Here is a 24,142-nt window from a genome sequence, read left to right as displayed (position 1 = left end):
TGGCTAATTTTTTGTATTTTTAGTAGAGATGGGGTTTCTCCATGTTGGTCAGGCTGGTCTCAAACTCCCCACCTCAGGTGATCCACCTGCCTCGGCCTCCCAAAGTACTGGGATTACAGGAGTGAACCACAGTGCCTGGCCAATACTAGTAATTTATAATTACTTTGTTCTTGATTACCTAATATTTAAGTTTTCTAATTGTGATTTGCTTTTCTTTTTTTACTTTTCTCTTTAGTTTGTTTTGAAATAATAGGTTACAGGTTTCCTCTGTTTAGTAGGCACTTTTTTCCTAGTATGCTTTCTTTGACTCTAGGGGCTTTATTTTTCATACTTTTTTTCTTTCTTATAATTACTTTGTGTAGAATTGGACCGTGATGTTTTCCTGAACTTTTAGGAAGGTAGGGTATGTGTGGATTTTTTTGTAATTTAGAGTTTCTTCTTAGCAGTTTTTCTTTAGTGTAGAGCTTCATCTAACAAGGGAGCATTTATTTCAGAGTTTATGGGATCTAGATTGCTCCAGCACTATCAGATCTTGTTGTATATTGGTCCCTTTGCATGACCCCAGCAGTTGGGTCTTGCAGAATTCCCTTTCAGTTTTAGCTGTTACTAGATTATCCTGTCACACTTTTCAGTGAGTAGCTATTGGTGATGTTGGAGTTTCTCTCATCTCAGGATCTTCAGAAGCCTGTTTTCCTTTTGCTTCCTTTTGCACAAATGCTAATACCACTTGGGTCTTATAACAGTTTGTAGTTTATGGGGGAATAATACCTTTGTTGTTGGATTGCTTTGTCTGGGGGAGGATATTAAAAACCTCTGCTGTGACCACCACTACCATCTTAGACTGTCCCATGTGCATGTTCTTAAGTACTGTGTTGTATTACTTGCCAAGTGACATTCGATGAAATCAGACCATTTAGATGAGGAATATCCACATTTTGCCTTGAACATTCTTCCCGTGTGGTTTTGGAAACAAATATCTGCACAGAGTAGGATAAGTAAGACAGAATAATAGGTATTTAACTGGTTGGAGAGTCAGTCTCCAGAATCAAGTACAGCTGGATACTGGGATAAGGTTTACATAAGTTGTTAGGTAGGCCTGAATGACCTAAAACCAGAGGAAGCTAAAAGGCCTGCCTCCTCATCACCACCCAGTAAAGCCTAAAGCTTCAGCTTCTTTATTACTTAAGTACGTTGAAGGGCATACCAGTGAGCCCCAGGAGGAAGGGAGAGAATTAGCCAGAGAGCTTTTTGACACAACTTTGAGCCTGAGGATGAGATTTGGCTTTGGAATTGGACTGCATGGTTTAGTATCTTAGTTTTTTTTTCTTCTTTTTTTCAAGACAGAGTCTCGCTCAATCGCCCAGGCTGGAGTGCAGTGGCGCGATCTCGGCTCACTGCAAGCTCCGCCTTCCGGGTTCACACCATTCTCCTGCCTCAGCCTCCAGAGTAGCTGGGACTACAGGCATCCACCACCGTGCCTGGCTAATTTTTTGTGTCTTTATTAGAGATGGGGTTTCACCGTATTAGCCAGTATGGTCTCGATCTCTTGACCTTGTGATCCGCCCACCTCGGCCTCCCAAAGTGCTGGCATTACAGGCGTGAGCCACTGTGCCCGGCCTAGTTCTTAGTTTTACCACTTGATAGTTGTGTGTCTTTGGCAAGTTCTTAACCTCATTGTATGTTTCCTTATTTGTAATGTAGTGATTATAATAGTACCTTCCTCATAGGATTATTGTGAGGATTAAATGAGTTCATGCCTGTAAATACGTTGAAACAATTCTTAGCACATAGAAAATGTCTGCTGCTCTAATAGGTATCCAGTGGTTGTTCTTTTTGATAGGACATTGACCTGTTAGCAGCATTTGACGCAGTTCATCACTTCCTCCTCTGTAAGCACATTTTTCTTTGTTGTCAGGGGTACCACACTGTTGGTTTTCCTCCCACAACTCTGGTTGCTGATTCTCAGTAATTTTTACTGCATTTTTTTTCATCTCTTGACCTTTAAATGTTGGAGTGCTAAAGAACTTAGTTCTTTAGTGTCTTCTCTTTTTAAATTATATTTACTCTGTTCTCAAGGGGTTTAAGTGGAGATTTAATTATCATATAAATGCCCCCAAATTTATGTCTTCATTCTTGATCCCACTCCTGAATGCTTTATTTCTGGATCCACCTTCCTGCAGTATCTCCACTGGACATATAATAGACATCTCTAACTGAACATGTTCAAAACTGACTACTTGATAGATTATGCCTCCCTTCTTCTCCCCTAAGTTGCTGTTGGCACAGACTAAATCAGGGATTCTTAAGCTGGAGCCCACAGACCCACATAGGGATCTATCAGTAAAATTCAGGAGGATGATGTTTTTATTTTCACTAATCTCTAACTGAATTTTAACATTTTCTTCAATTATCAATGTAGTATAGCAATACTTTTTTACTTGTCTTCTTTAGAAGTCACATATTTCTATATCACTTTATAGTTGTTGCAGGTATCTTAAAATATTATTAAACTCACCACTACTTCAGAATTATGACACTTATTAGACCTGCCACTAGATACTATTGTGTTAGTGAAGAAGACATGTATTACTATGCCAAGTTTTAAAAAATATTTTGATAATGACTTTAATATTATTGGGTTTTATAGTAATCCTAATTATTGTATACATTTTATGCTTACCTGGCTTCTAAACTGTTTTGCCTGTTTTTACATTTCATTTAAATGGAATCATACATTGTATACTCTTTGATTTCTAGTTTCTTTCAGCATTGTTAATGAGATTCATCTAAGTTCCTGCCTATAGTTGTGTCTTGTAGAATTTGAAAAAGCATGACAAGTGACGTTAAATTAATTCCTCTTGTATGATACCTTGCCCTGTGTTGAGAACTGCTACTTTAAAGTTGATTAAGTGGTACTTTTCTGTTTTTGATATAGCCTGAATATATACTTTTCATAGGTCTGCATGTAGTTTGGTTTTTAGAGCACACTGTATGTATTCAGTGTGATAGATTTTTTTTCTCAGATTAAATTTGCGACTAAAGCAAAATACCACTGTCAACAAAGCTATTTCCGTTTTATGAACTATATTTTTCTTGTTGAAAGGCTTGGAGAGGGATAAGTTACACTGTTGTCCTGAGTTTGAAATTTCTAGCTGAGCTTTTGATTTGGGACAAGAAAATCTAAATTATTCTTGTATCTGGGGTCTCTCACTTATGATTTCAGAGAATCTGATTTACTGAATAAGTTTGTTTTCATAATCTTGCTCTAATGTAGAGCTATAGTTTCCAGCTTTTGGAGAATTATTAAAAGTGACTAGCCTATTTTTATCAGTAACATCTCCTTGCCATTGGACCTGGGTGTGGTCAATGCCAATGTTATTCAGCAATTATAATGAAAACTGTAAAATATCTCTTAAACAATTATTCAAGCCCTTTTGAATGTCAGTTATGATTTTGAAAATCTTAAGTGAATGCTACTACAGTTTATCAGAATTGATTTGGAGGGGGGAGGACTTAAATAATTTAATTCTGATGATACTAAGAATTGGAAGAAAGGATGTGAGCTACATGTTCTGTTTCTGTGAGTTTACTGATGGGTGGAGTTGTTTTTCTTTTGCTTCTCATTCAAGCAGTTTAGGATTTGATGCAGGTGTTTGTGAATGAGTATGTTCTGTAAGGTCCTGGAATGGTGTTATTAGTATGTGACTTTTCAAGCATCTCTTTGAACATAAGCTGGTTATTAGATTTTATTACTACTATCATTTATTTTAGCAATGTTTTATAATAATGAAAGCCATTAATCTACACATTGTCTAGGAACAGGCTGGAAGTGAAGAGTACTTGGCTATATCATAGAAATATTTCTTGGTAACACTTTGGAGTATATGTGGCATCAGTTAAATTTTGAAGATAGAAGCACATTATTTTAAGTATTTCATGTGTACAAGCTTTTTTTCTTTTGAGACAGGGTCTTGCTCTGTCATCGAGGCTGGAACACAGTCATATCATCTCAGCTCACTGCACCCTCCACCTCCTGGGCTCAAGCAATCCTCCCACCTCAGCCTCCCAGGTAGCTGGGGCTACAGGCGCACACCACCGTGCCCAGTTAATTTTTGAAGTTGTTTTTTTTTTATAGAGACAGGGTCTCACTATGTTGCCCAGGCTGGTCTCAAACTGCTGGACTCAGGCAATCCACCCGCCTGAGCCTCCCAAAGTGCTGGGATTATTGGCGTGAGCCATTGTGCCTGGCCTGATTTTTAACTAAAAGGTTTATACAACTATTTAATGATTTTTCATTTAGACATTATCATTTGATTTTCTGCTGTGGAATGTCAAAGGAATTTTCTGTGGTCTAGTTTTGTTGATGAGAAGTCTCGTGCTATTTGGATTCTTCTTTTTGTGTAGATGACTTTCTAGCTCTACTCTTACCCCCAAAAGCTTAAATAAAATTTAATTGTAGTACAAAAAGCACATAATACAACATAACCATCTTAACCATTTTTAAGTGTACAGTTCATATCAGGCCATGGTTGCTGCAAAAAAGAAAAATAAGCATACAGTTCAGTAGTGTTAAGTATATTCACATTATTGTGCAACAAATCTCCAGAACTTTTTCATCTTGCAAAACTGAAACTCTGTGCCCATTAAACAACAGCTTCCCCTTTCCCCTTCTACCTCCAGTCCATGGTAACTATCACTCTGCTTTCTTTTTCTATGAATTTGACTGTTTTAGATACCCCATGTAAGTGGAATCATGTAGTATTTGTCTTTTTGTGACTGACATGTTGTCCATGTTGTAGCATGTGACGGGATTTGCTTCACTTTTTTTAAGGCTGAAGAATAATTCATTCTGTGTATATACTACATTTTGTTTATCCATTCGTTTGTCATTGGACATTTGGGTTGCTTCTACCTCTTGGCTGTTATGCATAATATGGGTACTACGATCATGGGTGTACAAATAGAAATGTCTCTTTGAGATCCCACTGTCATTTTTTTGGATACATACACAGAAGTGGCATTGCTGGATCATATGGTTGTTTTATTTATAATTTTTTGAAGAAGCACCATACTGCTTCCAAAAGCTTTTAAGTTTCTTTTAATTCTTGGCCATCTGAAAGTCCATAATGATCTGTCTAAACATGGGATCTCTCCCCTACTCTGCCTCTCCGCCAAGCAGTAGGCTTTGAGTCTGAGTATTTGTATCTTCCCTCAGCTCTGAAAAATTATTTTTGTTTTATTGTTTCTTTGATAATTTCATTTCTTCTCAATTTCTGGAATATTTGGTCCAGCACTGCATTTCCTGGATTGAACCTCTGTGATGTTCACCTTTACTTTTTTTTTTTTTTTTTTTTGAAATGGAGTCTTGCTCTATCGCCCAGGCTGGAGTGCAGTGGTGCGATCTTGGCTGACTGCAAGCTCCGCCTCCCGGGTTCATGCCGTTCTCCTGCCTCATCCTCCCGAGTAGCTGGGACTACAGGTGCCCGCCACCAGGCCCCGCTAACTTTTTGTATTTTTCTTAGAGATGGGGTTTCACCATGTTAGCCAGGGTGGTCTCAATCTCCTGACCTCGCCATCTGCCCACCTCGGCCTCCCAAGGTGCTAGGATTACAGGCGTGAGACACCGCGCCCAGCCTTCACCTTTAAATTTTTTAATTTGATACACAGTCCAGGAGATTGCTTTGGCTTACTTTAACTTTCAAAAACCATCAAGAATTTTGGGGTTTTGTTTGTTTGTTTTTAAGAAGGGGGATGGATTGAGGCAGTCATGTTTAAATCTGAAAAGCAGTTTTTTTGTACTATGTTCCATTTGTTAACATCCTGTTATTCTATGGAAGCCAGATGAAGTATCTTTTTGAATCTGAGGATTCTGATTTCTGATTTAAAAGAAGAAGTCTTCTTTGATTTAGTTTTTTCCTTCTCTTCTCCCAGTGTTTATCATGGCTTTAGTGCTGCTGCGTTTCTTTCTTTTTTTTTTGAGACAGGGTCTTGCTTTGTTGCTCAGGCTGGAGTACAACAGTACGATCATGGCTCACTGCAGCCTCAACCTCCCAGGCTTAAGCAGTCCACCCATCTCAGCCTCCTGAATTGGCTGGGATCAGAGGCACGTGCCAGCATGACTGGTTAATTTTTTAATCTGTCGTAGAGATGGGACATTGCTGTGTTCCCTGGGCTGGTCTTCAACTCCTGTCCTCAAGCGATCCTCCTGCCTCAGCCTTCCGAAGTGCTAGGATTACAGGCATGAGCCACTATGCCCAGTTTGCCTGCCTGCTTTCCTTCCTTCCTTCCTTCCTTCCTTCCTTCCTTCCTTCCTTCCTTCCTTCCTTCCCTCCTTCCCTCCTTCCCTCCTTCCCTCCCCTTCCCACTCCCCTCCCCCTCCCCCCACCTCCTCCCCCTCCCACTCTTTTCTTTCTTTTACTGGGATCACATAGCAACAGAGGAAGCAAGATAGAGAGGGGAGGTGCCAATTTGGGTTTTTTGTTGTTGTTGTTTTCCCCCCAAGCACTTCAGCCTTGATCTCCTGGGCTAAGGTAATCTTCCCACTTCAGTCTCCCGGGTAGCTGGGACTACAGGCATGCCGCCACCACACCTGGCTAATCTTTTTGTATTTTTTATGGAGATGAGGTTTCACCATATTGCCCAGGCTGGTCTTGAACTCCTGGGCTCAAGCAGTCCACCTGCTTCAGCCTCCCAAAGTGGTGGGATTACAGGTGTGAGCCACCATGCCCAGCCATGCTGCCTTTGTTTCTTCACATGCCTCATTATCCTTAGCTGTTTATACTTATTCTTAAATATGAATAGAGAATTCATCTTAAGTTTCTTGAGAAAAGACAGAACACTTCTGCTTTTTGTCTGTATGAGAGGAGACTGGGGTTGATGGTTCTCTATAACTTAGTTTCACCCTCATTCTTACTTGCAGGCATGATCCTATTTTACTACGTCTGTGAACGTACTATGTCTGAGTTCTCAAACTGTCTAGGATTCCCTCCGCAGTTCTAACTTGCTAAGCTGCTGGTCCTTCCATTCTTTTTTATTTTTATTTATTTATTTATTTTCGAGAGCCTCTGTCGCCAGGCTGGAGTGCAATGGCGTGATCTCAGCTCACTGCAACCTCTGCCTACCAGGTTCAAGCAATTCTCCTGCCTCAGCCTCCCAAGTAGCTGGGATTACAGGTGCCTGCCACCACGCCCGGCTAATTTTTTGTATTTTTAGTAGAGATGGGGTTTCGCCATGTTGGCCAGGCTGGTCTCGAACTCCTGACCTCAGTTTATCCACCTGCCTTGGCCTCCCAAAGTGCTGGGATTACAGGCATGAGCCACTGTAGCCTGCCCATTGTTTTTTATTAATCACTGCTTCTATCTGCTTTATGGCTTCCAAAGGCTTTTGATATCTCTACCCATTGATGGCATACCTCTCGCCCCCATTTCCTGCTCTTAATTTTTCATTGCTTCGTGTTTTACACCTTTTTAAAATTTTTTCTTTACTAACATTTTGATGGCATGTTGGGAGGGATTAGAGATAAATGGCTTTGTTCCACCTGTCTTGAACTAGAAACACTTTTATCATGTGGATTGTATCTTGTGAATGTGAATGTTTTCATTATAAAAATATTTCACAAAAGATTAAGCTACCACTGGGCATTGTGGACAGATCATTATTTGATACTAGTAGAGTGGACAGATCATTATTTGATACTAGTAGAGAAATTTGAGTTTATTTGATTTTTTTTTTTTTTTTTTTTTTTTGAGACCGTCTTGCCCTGTTGCCCAGGCTGGAGTGCAATGGCCCAATCTCAGCTCACTGCAACCTCTGCCCCCAGGTTCAAGCAAGTCTCCTGCCTCAGCCTCTCGAGTAGCTGGGACTATAGGTGCCCGCCACCACATCCAGCTAATTTTTTTGTGTATTTTTAGTAGAGATGGAGTTTCACCATGTTGGCCAGGCTGGTCTCAAACTCTTGAAGTCAGGTGATCTGCCCATCTCAGCCTCCCAAAGTGTTGGGATTACAGGCGTGAGCCACTGTGCCTGGCCATGTATATTTGATTTTGAGAAAATATTGAAACTTACTCTCATGTCTTTTTTTCCTGTATCACTTTTTGAAGCTTTTCTCCCCTTTGCTTGTTCTTACTTTTTAAGGCATTTTTTTCCATTTCTTTTGAAAGTAATTTTAAAGAACTCTCAAAAAATTTAGTAGGCAGATACATTTAAATGAGTTGATCTTTTATTTGTAAGCGTTAGACCAGGCGTCTGTTAAAACAGAAGTGACATTTATTTTGGCTAAACAGTTTCTGTTCTACATATGTGTTTACATAGCATTTTCACACTCCATAAATTGAACAGCGCAAGTACCCATATTTTTGTTGACTAAGTTTTACTGTAATATTTGTCAAGGAAATGGGTATTTAATGACCATTTAATAATAAAATAAATTGTACAATTATTGTGTTGAAATAAGATTTTACTGAGACATGAACTGTTGTTATATCAGTGTGTGCAGCTTATTTGAATAGTCTTGCAGCATGAACATTTTTGCTTCTTAACATAAGGATCCATGTTCTCACCACTAAGATTTAACAGACATTAACATTTTGCTGTTTGCTTCAAATTGATCTCAGAGACATGTTAACCAACTTTAAATATTACCACTTCACTATTTCCCTAGAAGTAAGTACTATCAAGTTGGTCTTAGTAGTTTTAGTGTTTATACAACTCAAGCATGTTTTTAAATACTTTTGCCACATATTCATGTATGTAAACTAATCTATTGCTTTGTAAATTTTATTTGTTTGTGTTTTTGTTTTTTTGAGACGGAGTCTCGTTCTGTTTCCCAGGCTGGAGTGCAGTGGAGTGATCTCGGCTCACTGCAACCTCTGCATCCCAGGTTCAAGCTATTCTCCTGCCTCAGCCTGCCGAACAGCTGAGATTACAGGTGCCCGCCACTATGCCTGGTTAATTTTTTTCTATTTTTAGTAGAGATGGGGTTTCACCATGTTGGCCAGGCTGGTGTCGAACTCCTGACCTTGTGATTCGCCTGCCTCAGCTTCCCAAAGTGCTGGGATTACAGGCGTGAGCCACCGCTCCCAGCTTCTGCTTTGTAAGTTTTATAACTTTGCATAATGGCATCATACTGTATGTATCATTTTCCAGCTACTTTGTTTTGATTTACTCATGGTGATACAAGTTAATGTAATCTATACTTTTAAATTCTGTAGAGATTTACATTGTATCAGCATTATTGTATGCTTCTGCTTGTATATATGTGAAAATTTCTCTGGGTGGATACTCTATAACCAACAATTCTCCAGGAAATTATATGCATTTTTATTCTACCAAATATCACTCTGGAGATTTCTCATGCTGTTTGGGTTCTTAATTCTTTATGTGTGACTTATTTTTTCCCCTTTTTTCCCTCTGGGAAATTTTAGGTTTTATCTTTATCACCAGTGTTTTGAAATTTCAGTTGCTTTTTGTGTCTCTGTATGTGTGTGTGGTTGGTTCTACTTTCAGTCCTGACACTTAGGGTGTTTAGTTCTCTTTCCTTTTCTTCTTCTTTCTGTAATAACTGTTAGTTTCAGGACTGATCCTGCAGCTTTCTTAGTTTTATTCTTTACTACTTTGAGTCTGTTTGGTTTTTGTGAAGGGGAGGGGTCTGGGGGATTTTACTTTGGATTTTTTTTTTTTTCAGTTTGATTTTCTAAACTTTTATTGACAATTTTCTGTCATTTTAATTATTTTTATTTTATGTTATTTTATGTTATGTTATTGTATTGTATTGTATTGTATTGTATTGTATTGAGATGGAGTCTCGCTCTGTCGCCCAGGCTGGAGTGCAGTGGCACGATCTCGGCTCAATGCAACCTCCATCTCCTGGATTCAAGCGATTTTCCTGCCTCAGCCTCCCGAGTAGCTGGGATTACAGCCCACAAACCATGCCCGGCTAATTTTTGTATTTTCAGTAGAGATGGGGTTTTGCCATGTTGGCCAGGGTGGTCTCAAACTCCTGACCTCAGGTGATTTGCCTGCCTCGGCCTCCCAAAGTACTGGGATTACAGGCGTGAGTCACTGTGCCTGGCCTGTCATTTTTATTTTTAAAATGTTTTCTTTAATTTGACATTATAATCTTACATATGTAGTAGGTATAAAATGATGTTATAAGATATGTATGCAGTGTAAAATGATTGAATCAAGCTAATGAACGTATCTATCACCTTAAATAATTATTATTTATTCCACCTGTCTAACCACAACTTTCTATCCTTTGACCAACATCTCCCCATTTTGCACCACCCTCCCAGCCTCTGGTAACTACCATTCTACTCTCTGCTTCTATGAGTTTGATTGTTTTAGATGTCACATGCAAGTGAGAATATACAATATTTGTCTTTCTATTCCTGGCTTATTTTACTTAGCATAATATCCTCCAGGTTCATCCATGTTGTTGTAAATGACAGAATTTCCTTCTTTTTTTAAGGCTGAACAGTATTCCATTGTGTATATATACACCACATTTTCTTTATCCATTCATTCATTGATGGACACTTAGGTTGATTGCATAACTTGGTTTTGGTAAATAATGCCACAGTGAACATGGGAGTGCCGATACTTCTTCCACATACTGAATTCAGTTCCTTAGGGTTATATACCCAGAAGTGGGATTGCTGGATCATATGGTAATTCTGGTTTTAGTTTTTTGAAGAATAGATAGTTGTCCAGAATTACTGTAATAATTTATATAACCACCATCAGTGTACAAAGGTTCAGTTTTCTCCATATCCTTACCAATACCTGTTATCTTTTCCTAATAGCCATTCTGAGAGGTGTGAGATGATATGTCATTGTGCCTTTAATTTGCGTTTCCCTGATGATTAGTGAGGTTGAGCATTTTTTCACATATCTATTGGCCATTTGTATGCCATTTTAATTTCAAAAAGCACTTTTCTTTCCTCTGAATTTTTTTTTTTTTTTTTTTTTTTTTTTTTTAGAGACATGTTGTCACTCTGTTACCCAGGCTGAAGTACAGTGGCCCATCACTACAGTCTTGAACTCCTGGGCTAAGGCAGTCCTCCCGCTGCAGCTTCCCTAGTAGCTAGGACTACATGTGCTTGCTACTGTACCCAGCTAATTAAAATTTTTTTTCTTTCTTTCTTTTTTTTTTTTTTTTGAGAGACAGAGTCTCGCTCCATTGCCCAGGCTGGAGTGCAGTGGTACGATCTCAGCTCACTGTAACCTCCGTCTCTCAGGTTCAAGTGATCCTCCTGCTTCAGCCCCCCAGTAGCTGGGATTACAGGCACGTGCCACCATGCCCGGCTAATTTTTGTAATTTTAGTAGAGATGGGGTTTTACCGTGTTGGCCAGGCTGGTCTCGAACTCCTGACGTAAGGTGATCCACCCGCGTCGGCTTCCCAAAGTGCTGGGATTACAGGCGTGAGCCACTGTGCCCGGCATAAAAAAATTTTTTTTTATAGAGACAGAGTCTCACTTTGTTGTCCAGGCTGGTCTCGAGCTACTGGCCTCAAGCAGTCCTCCTACCTTGAACTCCCAAAGCCCTGGGGTTGCAGGCATGAACTACTGCATCACCCAGCCTGGTTTTGTTTATTTGTTTGTTTGTTTGTTTGTTTGTTTTTAATATCTTTTTGGTTCACGAATAGAATACTTTTTTATTTCTCTTAAGGATTTTTTTTTCCCTAGTCCTTGCATGGTTTTTTCCTTCTGATTCCTTTTTCTTTGTTTGATTTATTTTGCTTTTCATGTTGTATGTTTCCTTTCAGTATCTGGTAATCTTTGGATAGCTCCTCATATTTAAGTGTAGCCTTGACAGGGATGTCATTTGATAGGCCTCGCTGTGGGATGATTGTGGAGACCAAGCATTTTATGGAGTATTCCTGTGTGTAAGTAATCTGTGGGTACTTTCTCTGGGACTAGTGAATTTCCTCAGAGAGCAATAGAGCTGTTGCCTGCTTGTGGTTTCCTTGATTTCTGGGAGTTGGTAAAGAAGGCTGAGCAGGCCTGGCTTGTTGGCTCATGCCTGTAATCCCAGCACTTTGGGAGGCCGAGGCGGGCGGATCACGAGGTCAGGAGATCAAGACCTTCCTAGCTAACACGGTGAAACCCCGTCTCTACTAAAAATAGAAAAAATTAGCCAGGCGTGGTGGCGGGCGCCTGTAGTCCCAGCTACTTGGGAGGCTGAGGCAGGAGAATGGTGTGAACCTGGGAGGCGGAGCTTGCAGTGAGCCGAGATCGCGCTACTGCACTCCAGCCTGGGCGACAGAGGAAGACTCCATCTCAAAAAAAAAAGAAGGCTGAGCAGGCTGAGCATATCAGCATTCATTATGCAAATTTATAGTTTATATCACTGGTTTTCTGTAAGGCTTCTTACTCTGGTCCTCAGCTAAATCTGCTGTCTCTAAACCCAGAGTCTCTATAGTTCACTCTTTGCAAGATAAACCTCCAGTCTTTTGCTTTTTTTTTTTTTGAGACGGGGTCTTACTCTGTCACCCAGGCTGGAGTGCGGTGGCGCAATCACTGCAACCTCCACCTCTCAGGTTCAAGTGATCTTCCTGCTTCAGCCTCCTAAGTAGCTGGGATGACAGGCGCTTGCCACCACACCGGGGCTAATTTTTGTATTTTTAGTAGAGACAGGGTTTCACCATATTGGCCAGGCTGATCTCAAACTCCTGACCTCAGGTGATCTGCCCTCCTCGGCCTCCCAAAGTGCTGGGATTACAGGCGTGAGCCACCCCACCTGGCCTTTTTTTTCTTTCTTTTTTTTTTTTTCAAGAGACAGGGTCTCACTCTGTCGCTCAGGCTAGAGTATAGTGGCATGATCATAGTTCACTACAGCCTCAATCTCTTGGGCTCAAGTGATCCTCCTGCCTCAGCCTCCCAAGTAACTGGTGCTGCAGGCATACGCCACCATGCTAGGCTAATATTTTTCCCCAATTTTTTTTTGGTAGAGATAGGGTCTTGCTATGTTGCCCAGGCGGCCTCGAACTCCTGGCCTCCAGTGATCCTCCCAGCTAGGCGTCCCAAAGTGCTTGGATTCCAGGCATGAGCCACCATGCCCAGCCCAGACATGTATTAAAACTACCAAACAGGCCAGGTGTGGTGGCTCACACCTGTAATTCCAGCACTTTTGAGGTGGGAGGATTGCTGGAGGCCAGGAGTTCAAGGCTGCAGTGGTCTATGATTGTACCACTGCACTCCAACATGGGTGACAGAGCAAGATCCTGTCTCTAAAAATAAAAAATACATGTCTGCAACCTATTTAGTAATCTTCTCCTTTGAGTGGTGGGGTCTACGTTCCTTTGTCTTCAATCTGAACAAGACTTAGTGACTTTCTTGTAACCAATAATGCAGCAGAAGTGACTTCTGAGGGTGGGTCAGAAAATACCATGTACCTCTGCCTGGGAAACCAGGTGACATGTAAGAAGCCTGACCGTGTTGAAATCCTCAAACTGGAGAGGCCACATACAGAAGATACTCCTTGGGACAGTCTCAGCTAAATTCCTAGCCAACATCCCTCATCAGCTGCCTATCATGTTAAGTGAGCTTTCAGGTGACCTTCTCCCCAGCCAGTATTTGTATGCAGTAATATGAGAAAACCCAAGTGAGAACTGTCCACTTGAACCCTTACAATTAATGAGCCAATACTGATACATTGTTAACTAAAGCCCATAAAGCCCATTCTTTATTTGCATTTTCTTAGTTTTAACCTAATGTCCTTTTTCTATCCAAGATCCCATTAAGGATGTACCACGTTACATTTAGTCATCATGTCTCCTTAGGCCCCTGTTGGCTGTGGCAGTTTCTCAGGCTTTTCTTGTTTTTTATCGTCTTGACAATTTTGAGGAGTACTGGTCAGATATTTTGTAGGATATCCTTCTATTGGAGTTTCTGTAATGCTTTTCTTATGATTAGACTGGGGTTATTATGGATTTTGTTTTGGAGGAAGACCACTGAGGTAAAGTGCCTTTCTCATTAGATTATGCCAAGAATATAAACCGTTGATGTCAAGTTTGATTACCTGGCTGAGGTAGTGTTTGTCAGATTTCTCCACTGTAGAGTTATTCTCTCCCTCGTTTTCATTTTGTACTTTTTGAAAAGAAAATAACTGCCCAATCCACCCTTATGGGGTGGGAAGTTGTGCTTGACCTATTTGAAGGTGGAAGATCTACATAAACTGTTTGGCATTCTTCTGCATTAAAGGTTTGTCTGGTATCCCCATTCATTTACGTATTCAGTCCTTTATTTTTATCAGTAAAGACTCATGAATGTTTGTACTATGGGTTATAATCCAATATTACGTTATTTTGTTGCTCAGATTGTTTATCCATTAAAAAAGAAAATGATCTGTCATAGACCAAGAGTGGTTATAACATCTCAGAAATAGAATCACTGGATCGGAGTTTCCAATTATTATATAATCTTGGTATTTTTAGGATACATTTCTAAGCCACCTTAGCATGTTTGGCAAAATCACAGGTGGAGAGATTTTCCATAGCCAGTCTACCTTGCTTGTACTACACTGTACTTGGAATGACTTAACTGAGGCTTACCTTTTAGTTTTCATTTTTTAAATAAACTTTTAATGTTGAAATAATTTCAGATTTACAGAAAAGTTTGCAAAGGTAGTACAGAGTCTTCCCCATCTACCCCCTACCCAGTTTCCACTAACGTTAACTTTTTTTTTGAGACAGGGTCTTGCTGTGTCACCTGTCATACCACTGGAGTGCAGTGGTATAATCAGGGCTCACTGCAGCCTCAACCTCCCAGGCTCCGGAGATCTCCCACCCCAGCCTCCTGAGTAACCCAGGCTACAGCTGTGCGCCACCATGTCTGGCTAATTTTTAATTTTTTGTAGAAATGGAGTCTCATTATGTTGTCCAGGCTGATCTCGAACTCCTGGGCCCAAGTGATTCTCCTACCTTGGCCTCCCAAAGTGTTGAGATTACAGGCATGAGCTACCACACTTGGCCACTAATGTTAACTTTTTGCATTTACTGTAGTGCATTTATCAAAAACTAAAAAAAACTAACATTACTCTTCTGTTAACTAAACTCTAGTCTTTGGATTTCACCAGTTTTTCTAGTAATTCTGTTTATCTGTGTCAGTATCCAGTCAGGGATATGACATTGAGTTGCCTTTTGAGCCCCTGAACATTTATATAACTATTATTTATTTTTTAAAAGGAAGAAAAAAGCTTGCAATACCTTAGCCACTGAAGCCCAGAGTTTGAGAATGCAAGATTTAGGCTAGTCTTAATAGGTTCTATTTCTGATTAGCCACTTAGTTGTGTTGTCTGGATACCCTAGGTATCCCAGTTTTCTCAAGGTAAAATGAGAATATAAATAGTGCTAACCTTATTAAGTTGTTATTAGAATTAAATGATATAGTGTATATCAGTATCTTAGTGTAGTGCCTGACATCTAGAACTCATTAAAAAATGAGGCATTGTTATCGCTATTTATGTTACTTTTCTAGTCGAAAGAGCAACTTACTAGCCTTCAGAAACCTTTGGGAAAAATTTTATCCATGAGCCTGAAGCATCCCTAACACCACCGCATTTTCTTTGATAGGAAGCAGATGGGATTGACAGATTGTGCTGTTCTTAAGCAAGGCTTGCCAATGTCCATGTGCCCCCTCTAAAAAAGTGTGCCAAGTGCAGTAAGGAGGAGAATTTTGAAGTATTTGGTCGTCTTTTCTTGAAGTTTTATGATTTTTTGTTTGTTTGTTTTTGAGACGGAGTCTTGCTCTGTTGCCCAGGCTAGAGTACAGTGGCACGATCCCGGCTCACCACAACCTCTGCCTCCCAGGTTCAAGCAGTTCTCCTGTCTCAGCCCCCCGAGTAGCTGGGATCACAGGCACCCACCACCATGCCCGGCCAATTGTTGTATTTTTAATAGAGACGGGGTTTCACCATGTTGACCAGGCTGGTCTCAAACTCTTTGCCTCAAGTGATCCACCCGCCTCAGCCTCCCAAAGTGTTGGGATTACAGGCATGAGCCACCGCACCCACCCTGAAGATTTTTTATTAAAGGTTTCCCTGATAATTGTTTGCTTTTTTGATATTTGTTTTTCTAAAGAGTAGAATTTAAATTAGTTAATGTTTGTGAAGCATTTAAGACAGAGCCTACCACAGAACAAGCACTACAGAAGTATTTGCTTATTCCTTGGTCCCTCAAATAAGATAAAAGCGTAACATAATGTGCCTCTGTTACAAAAATGAAACGAAATAATAAGAGGTACGAGGGTCATTAACTCTCTCAGATTACTTCCCTGGTTGTCTCTGCAGGGGCTTGGTTTCGGACCAGACCTATGTGCAGTCTGCCCCATCATGCTCTTAAGACTGTTGAAGATTCTTAACTTTTGGTCATAGGGCTGGTAAAAGTGCAGGTAGTGTCTGGCATTTGTAATTAGTAGGGAATAAAGGGAGAATGAATTAGTTTAAGCAGTTTTTTCACTACGTATTTTGCAGTTGAAAATTTCATTACAATCACAAGTATCCCATATATGGCTACTAGGAAGAAATGGTCCTGGCCAGGCGTGGTGGCTCATGCCTGTGATCCTAGCACTTTGGGAGGCCGAGGTGGGCAGATCACAAGGTCAGGAGTTCAAGACCAATCTGGCCAACATAGCGAAACCCCATCTCTACTAAAAATACAAAAAATTAGCTGGGTGTGGTGGCGCGTGCCTGTAACCCCAGCTACCCGGGAGGCTGAGGCAGGAGAATGGTGTGAACCTGAGAGGCGGAGGTTGCAGTGAGCCGAGATTGTGCCGTTGCACTCCAGCCTGGGCGATAAAGCGAGATTCCATCTCAAAAAAAAAGAGCCGGGTGTGGTGGCACGTGCCTGTAGATCTCAAAAAAAAAAAAAAAAAAATTGAGCCAGGTATGGTGGCACGTGCCTGTAGTCCCAGCTACTTGGGTGGCTGAAGCAGGAGAATGGCTTGTGAACCTGGGAGGCGGAGGTTGCAGTGAGATGGCACCACTCAACAGAGTGAGACTGCATCCCCTCACCCCCCAAAAAAGAAAGAAAAGTGATTTAGTAAATACAGCCAACAATTCTGTTTGATTTGCATTTAAGTATCTTTTAAAGTTGCCTTTCAGATGAAATAGCCTATACAAGCAAGCATATAAAAATGTACTTAGAACTAGGCTTTAAAATCATTGTATCACAGAGAATTAAACCAGCATGTTCAAAAGTAATCAAGCATATTCTGTTACATTGCTCTCAGTACAAAATATGACATTCTGCTGATAGAATGAAAAATAATTTTTACATGATTTTAATCTTATCCTTTCAGGACTCTTTTTCTATAAATACATTTGTAATTTATTAATACAGTATCACATATAACCCAGGAAAATTATAAAACTGGTATGTAACTTATATTTACATATATATATCGAGTGGTTCATCAGATTTTTAAAAATGGGGATATGTAATTTTATTGTAAAGTTCAATAATGATCATACCTGGAAAAAATCTCACAAAGATACGTAGACCCAAATGGAGGTAAAATTGATCTAGACCAGTGTCTCTCAAAACTTTAAATCACCAGCATGCTTTTTTGATGATTCCATCTAAGATCTATTGAAAAAAATCCTTAGGTGTGGGAATAGGGCTATGGAGTCTGCATTTTGAGCAGATATAACAGCAAACATTTTATGGTGTTTATTGTGTTTTAAGTGCTGTTTTAAGCACTTTACATTGACTCATTCTTCACAGCAGCCCTATGAGGTATAGGTATAGGTGACTAAGAAATTTGCCCAAGGTCACCTAGTTAGAGTGTAGCGTTAGCATTGTATGTAGAAAACATACCAGAGAATTCTTTTGCATACTTTTGGGAACCATTACTCTAAGTCTAATCTAAGTCATTTGAAATTGGGAAAGCTTTATTCTATAAAATAGTAAATTTGGGTAGGCGGGGAGAGGGTGATGCATAGTAGTACTTTCCAGTTCTAAGGATTTTAAGTCTTTGTCAGTCAACACTGGGTAGCTACTTCATGGATTTTAAGTTCAGCAAAGTGAAGTCCATTTTTTAGCACCATGTTAAAGGTATGTTTTTAACAGAATCAAAGTAATGATAAGGTTTTCAGTTTTATAGATATATAGTAAAAGTGATAAAACCAAATGTGTGTAGAATGGAGATTTTTATGTTTTAATTGAATTTTGGGGTTGTCTTTAGGTTCACTGGGAGGAGAAATCTTGATTTCAATACTTGCTTTTGAAAGTCTTCTAAAATATATTAGTATACCTTCCTACCTTGATTTATTGAACAAGATGACTCACTGTTTTGAATATTCTCATTGTCCAGTCTTCTGTAAACTTACATGTCGAACCCTAGACTCACCTTGTAAATTAAATCAGAATAAAATTATTAACGAAGTTTTATTTCTTGTTTTTTCCTTTCTCCTAGAACAGTGGTCTCAACGTGGCTGCACATACAAGTCACCAGAGAGGCTTTTAAAAGATGATATCTGTGTCCCATCCCTAGGGATTCTGATTTAATTGGTCTGATTATTCTTACGCGCTAGGGCTGAGAAACCACTGTTCTGTAGGATGTAGGGGAGGAAATTTCTTGGGCTTTTGTTGTTGCTCCCGTAAATTAGGATAATACAAAAAAAAAATACTTGAGGTAGGAGTTACTAGACTATAGAGGGAATATTGTAGATACATTTTCTGTCAAATTTAAACATTTAACACCTGCATTTTTTATTTCAGATTTATTGCTAAACATGGGTGCATTTTTGGATAAACCCAAAACTGAAAAACATAATGCTCATGGTGCTGGGAATGGTTTACGTTATGGCCTGAGCAGCATGCAAGGATGGAGAGTGGAAATGGAAGATGCACACACAGCTGTTGTAGGTATTCCTCACGGCTTGGAAGACTGGTCATTTTTTGCAGTTTATGATGGTCATGCTGGATCCCGAGTGGCAAATTACTGCTCAACACATTTATTAGAACACATCACTACTAACGAAGACTTTAGGGCAGCTGGAAAATCAGGATCTGCTCTTGAGCTTTCAGTGGAAAATGTTAAGAATGGTATCAGAACTGGATTTTTGAAAATTGATGAATACATGCGTAACTTTTCAGACCTCAGAAACGGGATGGACAGGAGTGGTTCAACTGCAGTGGGAGTTATGATTTCACCTAAGCATATCTACTTTATCAACTGTGGTGATTCACGTGCTGTTCTGTATAGGAATGGACAAGTCTGCTTTTCTACCCAGGATCACAAACCTTGCAATCCAAGGGAAAAGGAGCGAATCCAAAATGCAGGAGGCAGCGTGATGATACAACGTGTTAATGGTTCATTAGCAGTATCTCGTGCTCTGGGGGACTATGATTACAAGTGTGTTGATGGCAAGGGCCCAACAGAACAACTTGTTTCTCCAGAGCCTGAGGTTTATGAAATTTTAAGAGCAGAAGAGGATGAATTTATCATATTGGCTTGTGATGGGATCTGGGATGTTATGAGTAATGAGGAGCTCTGTGAATATGTTAAATCTAGGCTTGAGGTATCTGATGACCTGGAAAATGTGTGCAATTGGGTAGTGGACACTTGTTTACACAAGGTATGTAAACTTTTTTGTCATTAAAATAACATGTTAATTTTGAAAAGTTACGGTAGGTAAAGTTAAGCTAACTTAAAATTTTAAAACTTTTAATATTTTCACAGAAGCTGTATATTTTGAAATACTTTACCAGAAATGAAACCATTGTTTTCTTTGCCATCCTAGTTTGTCCCAGCCTTCTAATTTGAAAATTAAGCTTGATAAATTTGAGGCATTTGTTGTCATTTAAGTACTTCATAGCTTGTTGCTGTAGCAAAAGCATTTACACAGAGTGACTTTTTCTTGACATTGGCAGTAACCATCTTATGCCTGATTATGAAGCAGCTTGATAAAATATGTATATAGTAGAATTCTGTACTAGATATTACTAAAAGATCAAGAGCCATGTGAAATATTGGAAGATGTACTAGATGCCTAGCCTGTATAAAATTTAGTCCTGAGCCTCCTAGCAGTGAAGACAAAAACTGAAATAAAAATATGGGTTGTATATTTCTCATTGTCTTCTAAAAGCAGCTCTTATCTGGCAATACAATCTAAAAAGGATTTACATGTGGCTCTCTATGTAAGTAATACATGACTTGGATAGTATCTTTTGTAGAAGATAAAATTCTTTTCATATAGATGTTTTTATTATTTCTGATTAAAAACCAAAGGCTTATATAAAACATAATCTTGTGAAAAATTCCTGTGGAACACTAAAGTTTATTTAGATTTGTAATTTTGTATGAATCATTGCTTGATACGGTAATAGAAAAAAAGTCCAGAGTAATAGATAATTGGCAATCCTTTGAATATCTTTAAAATACTCAGTTGTTTCAAGTGGGTTTTTGACAGCATCTATATATAATTCAATTAAAATTTGAGTTATCTGGCCAGTGTCTGGAGTGTGTAAGTATTTGACTGAAAAGATACCAAGGTAAAACTGACCTTTAGTTATATGAAATAAATAAAGGGTTTGACTTATTTATTCTGTCTAGATTAGAACCATTGTATCTCCCTACTCCAAAATGTACTGTGGAAGGTATGGGCATAACCAGAAAGTTTTTCAGAAAGGATCTCTGGGTCTCTGGAAATGCCCAGATTTTGGTTAAATACCGATTTATTTTTAATAGAATGGAAAGAGGCAGTTTTAAAAACAGAAGATTTGAAGGCCGTTCTTGTCAGTGGACAGCCTTTTTCTGAAAGGATTTTAATGATGGTACCTCTAGCTCCTCTGATTTTTATTTTTAACACACTGTATCTTTTTACTTCTGGGTGAGTTAAGTAAAGAAGTATTGATGGTTGTCAGTGATCAAATAGTAAGTGGGTCTAAAATTAATGTATTTGTCTTTGAAGTCTAAATGAAGCAATTCTGACCTGTAGATTTTTGAGACAAGCATAGGCATATGTTTGTTGCCTGACTAGCTAATGAAAACAGCATTTTCCCCAATTATAAAAAAAAAAAGGTATATACTTATTATTGGAAAAAAAATCCAGATGATGAAGAAAATATAGAGAAACACCCAAAATTTTGCCATCCACCCTAAGTCAGCTACTTTAATTGTTGTGGTGTATATTGTTCCAGTCTTTTCTGCCTTCCTGCGATTGTGTGAATTTTTATAAAACCGAGATGATTATACTTGTTATTCTACAGCCTGCCTTTTCCAACAATATATTGTAGAGAGATCTCCATGCCTATAAGTATTGATCTGTATCATTTTTCTTGGCTGCGTAGTATTTTATTGAAAGAATGAGGTTGTGAGGGAATAGCCAAAAAATCTATTAGGTCTGTAATTTGGACTAAGGAAAGAAGTTTGTGTTAGTAGATTAACTCACTTATCCATTGAAAGGATGCTAGTTTTTGAGAATTTTGACTCGACCCTTCTGAATGAGGTTTAAATATTTCTGGTGGTATATCTTCACTTGCTAGCTTTTATCAATTTAGAGTGATTAAATGTTCATGTTGATGGTGTTAAAAGATTCTAGATGGCATCCTAGAATCTCAGAAATGAGGAATGATAATAACAGACAAGAAGTTGGGGCCCATGATTCATTCAATGTTAATGGAAGCTGACCATCATAGTTCCTTCTAATGGAGCTGCATTCAAATTGAAATCAGTTTGGAGGTTTGAATTGAAACAAAACAGACTTAAAATTATTTTTGAACCTTTGAAAGTTACTTATGGAAACCTTCATTTCTGTTTACCTTCGTAATTTTGTCTTTCCATTTATTTGTATTGTCAAAGCAAGGGTTAGCAATAAGATCAAATATAATTACTTTGAATTTACTCAGAAAAATTGTAAGTTAAAAATTCATGGAAAGCACTTAGCGATTGCACAGTAGTTACCTGCTTTAAGAGGAGAGGAAACATTAATAAGTAGATGTTTCCCTGATAAAGAGATTTAAATGAAGTCCTAGTTTTTTCTAACACCTCCATCACTTGTCATACTTTCATAATTTATAAGCACTTTTATCTTAACTCATTAAATCTTGGGAGGTTATCATAATCATAATCGTGGTAGTATTAGTAAATTATTGCTTTCTGTAAGCCAAACGCTATTCTAAATACTTTACATATTTTAACTCATGTAATTTTCACAACCATATGAGGTAGTTAGGATGATGAGGTCAGGAGATCGAGACCATCCTGGCTAACACAGTGAAACCCCGTCTCTACTAAAAAATAGAAAAAATCGGCCGGGCGTTGTGGTGGGCGCTTGTAGTCCCAGCTACTCAGGAGGCTGAGGCAGGAGAATGACTTGAACCCGGGAGGCGGAGCTTGCAGTGAGCCGAGATCACGCCACCGCACTCCAGTCTGGGTGACAGAGCGAGACTCCGTCTCAAAAAAAAAAAAAAAAAAAAAGATAAGCATTTTTCAGGGTTGCCAGTTAATATTAATCTGTAAGTGTTGGATGACTGTGGTCAGGTATTATCCTATTTCAATTAGGTATTTGACTCGAGGGGAGAATGGGAGCTAAGAAAGCAACCCTCCCATTTTATTTCCAATGCTGGCATTTATGGTGTTTACTGCCAACTAATTTCGGGTTGTTTAAAATATGTAACTGCCACGTGCATAGCTTTTCATAACTTGTAAATGATACATACTTATTAATCCTCATAGTAACTTTCTGAGGTGAACAAAATAAAAGTTTTTTAAATTTGCAAGTAAGGAAATGGAGGTTGTTTGATATTAAAAGATATCCATAAGTCATATACTTGGTGAGTATTGAGGCTGAGACTAGTTTTCTGACTCAAGTTTAGTATTTTTGTTAACAGTATTTCCCAGAAGGGTCTGATAAAATAAAGAAGAGTGTGTGTGGGTGTGGGTGTGGGTGTGTGGGTGTGGGTGTGGGTGTGTGTGTCAGGGTGTGTGTGTGTGTGTGTGTGTAAGTGTCTGTCTGTTTCGGTTTTCATGGTCTGAGAAATTTTTCCCCAAGGGAAACATTAAGACTAAATTTTTTTTGTAACAGAGATGTTTGAAGTAAAGTGATTCCCCTTGATGTTTCTGCTTTCCAGTCTCATCTCACTTAGGGAACCACTGCTCATGGTTTGCTGTATATCTTTCCAAATGGTTCTCTGTGATTATTGATAGAAATGTATAAACGTAAAATAGGATTTTTTCTTTTTTTCTATTTTATAGAAAAAGATCATGCTATGTTTGTTACTTTGTCACCTGTTTTGTTTTTCTTAAATTATAAAAGTCGGTATTCTTTTAAATTGTTCTTTTAAAACATTATTTGATTTTCCAAAATTTCATTTATATACCAGCTACCAGAAGCCTATTTATTTTAAAACATGAGATAGTACCTCATAGTTGGATAAAATTGAGGGAAATTATCATTTTCCAAAGGCAACATCATTCTATATTAATTTATATAACATAGAAAATGTAACCCCCTCAATAATTGTTTAGTTCTAAACTCAGGAGAATTGCTTGAACCTGGGAGGCAGAGGTTGCAGTGAGCTGAGATCGCGCCATTGCACTCCAGCCTGGGCGACAGAGTGAGACTCTGTGTCAAAAAAACAAAAACAAACAAAAAACTGTATCAGATTGTTTTCTGTTTAAGTTCAGGTGCCCTTATTTATGGCAGGGGCACTGGCTTCTTTGATCTAGTACTATGATTATTAAGAGTGTTAACTGCTGTGCTGTTGTAAAAAGTAAAAAGAATATGTAATAATCAATTTTTATATGCAGAGCTAATTTCTTTAGTTATCCAAACTGGATTTAGAAAAAAAAATGTTTTATTTATGGACTTAGTGAAAACTTTATACTGATTATACAAGGATGATTTGTCTCTAAAAAACAATGGCACAAAGGAAAGGACCTTTTCTGTTGCTGTATAACAGCTACTGAAACATATTCATACTTGGTGTTTAGGGGAAAGCCATCTTTACATAGAAATAGAAGCAAGCCAGGCAAGGTGGCTAAGAAGCAACATCACTGAAATCACACATGCCTGAGATGTAAATATAAATTATTTCCCTTAAATGTCTTTGGAGAACCATAAATTTATTGGAACTCTCTTTCAATTAATTTTCCAAAAGTATTTATATTTTATAACTTACAAAAATCGAATGGAAAT

The 24,142-nt window shown here is 38.8% G+C and overlaps 1 protein-coding gene across 6 annotated transcripts in view; it reads left to right on the top strand.

Annotated features, from left to right (window-relative positions):
- The window catches only part of PPM1B (protein phosphatase, Mg2+/Mn2+ dependent 1B), an 84,322-nt gene that overhangs the window by 19,485 nt on the left and 40,695 nt on the right, over positions 1-24,142 (top strand). For all 6 annotated transcript variants that reach the window (XR_010149545.1, XR_010149544.1, XM_016948452.3 and 3 more), the window contains exon 2: positions 18,720-19,579. Coding sequence is in view for 4 of the 6 variants with exons in the window: in XM_016948452.3 (XP_016803941.1) it covers positions 18,734-19,579 (846 nt within the window). In the remaining 2 variants the exon portion in view is untranslated. The remainder of the gene's footprint in view (positions 1-18,719; positions 19,580-24,142) is intronic.

The sequence above is a fragment of the Pan troglodytes genome, chromosome 12, assembly GCF_028858775.2.
Source record: "Pan troglodytes isolate AG18354 chromosome 12, NHGRI_mPanTro3-v2.0_pri, whole genome shotgun sequence".
Lineage (NCBI taxonomy): Eukaryota > Metazoa > Chordata > Mammalia > Primates > Hominidae > Pan > Pan troglodytes.
Note: the sequence above shows the minus strand (reverse complement) of the source record. Positions and strands in the feature narration are given on the sequence as shown.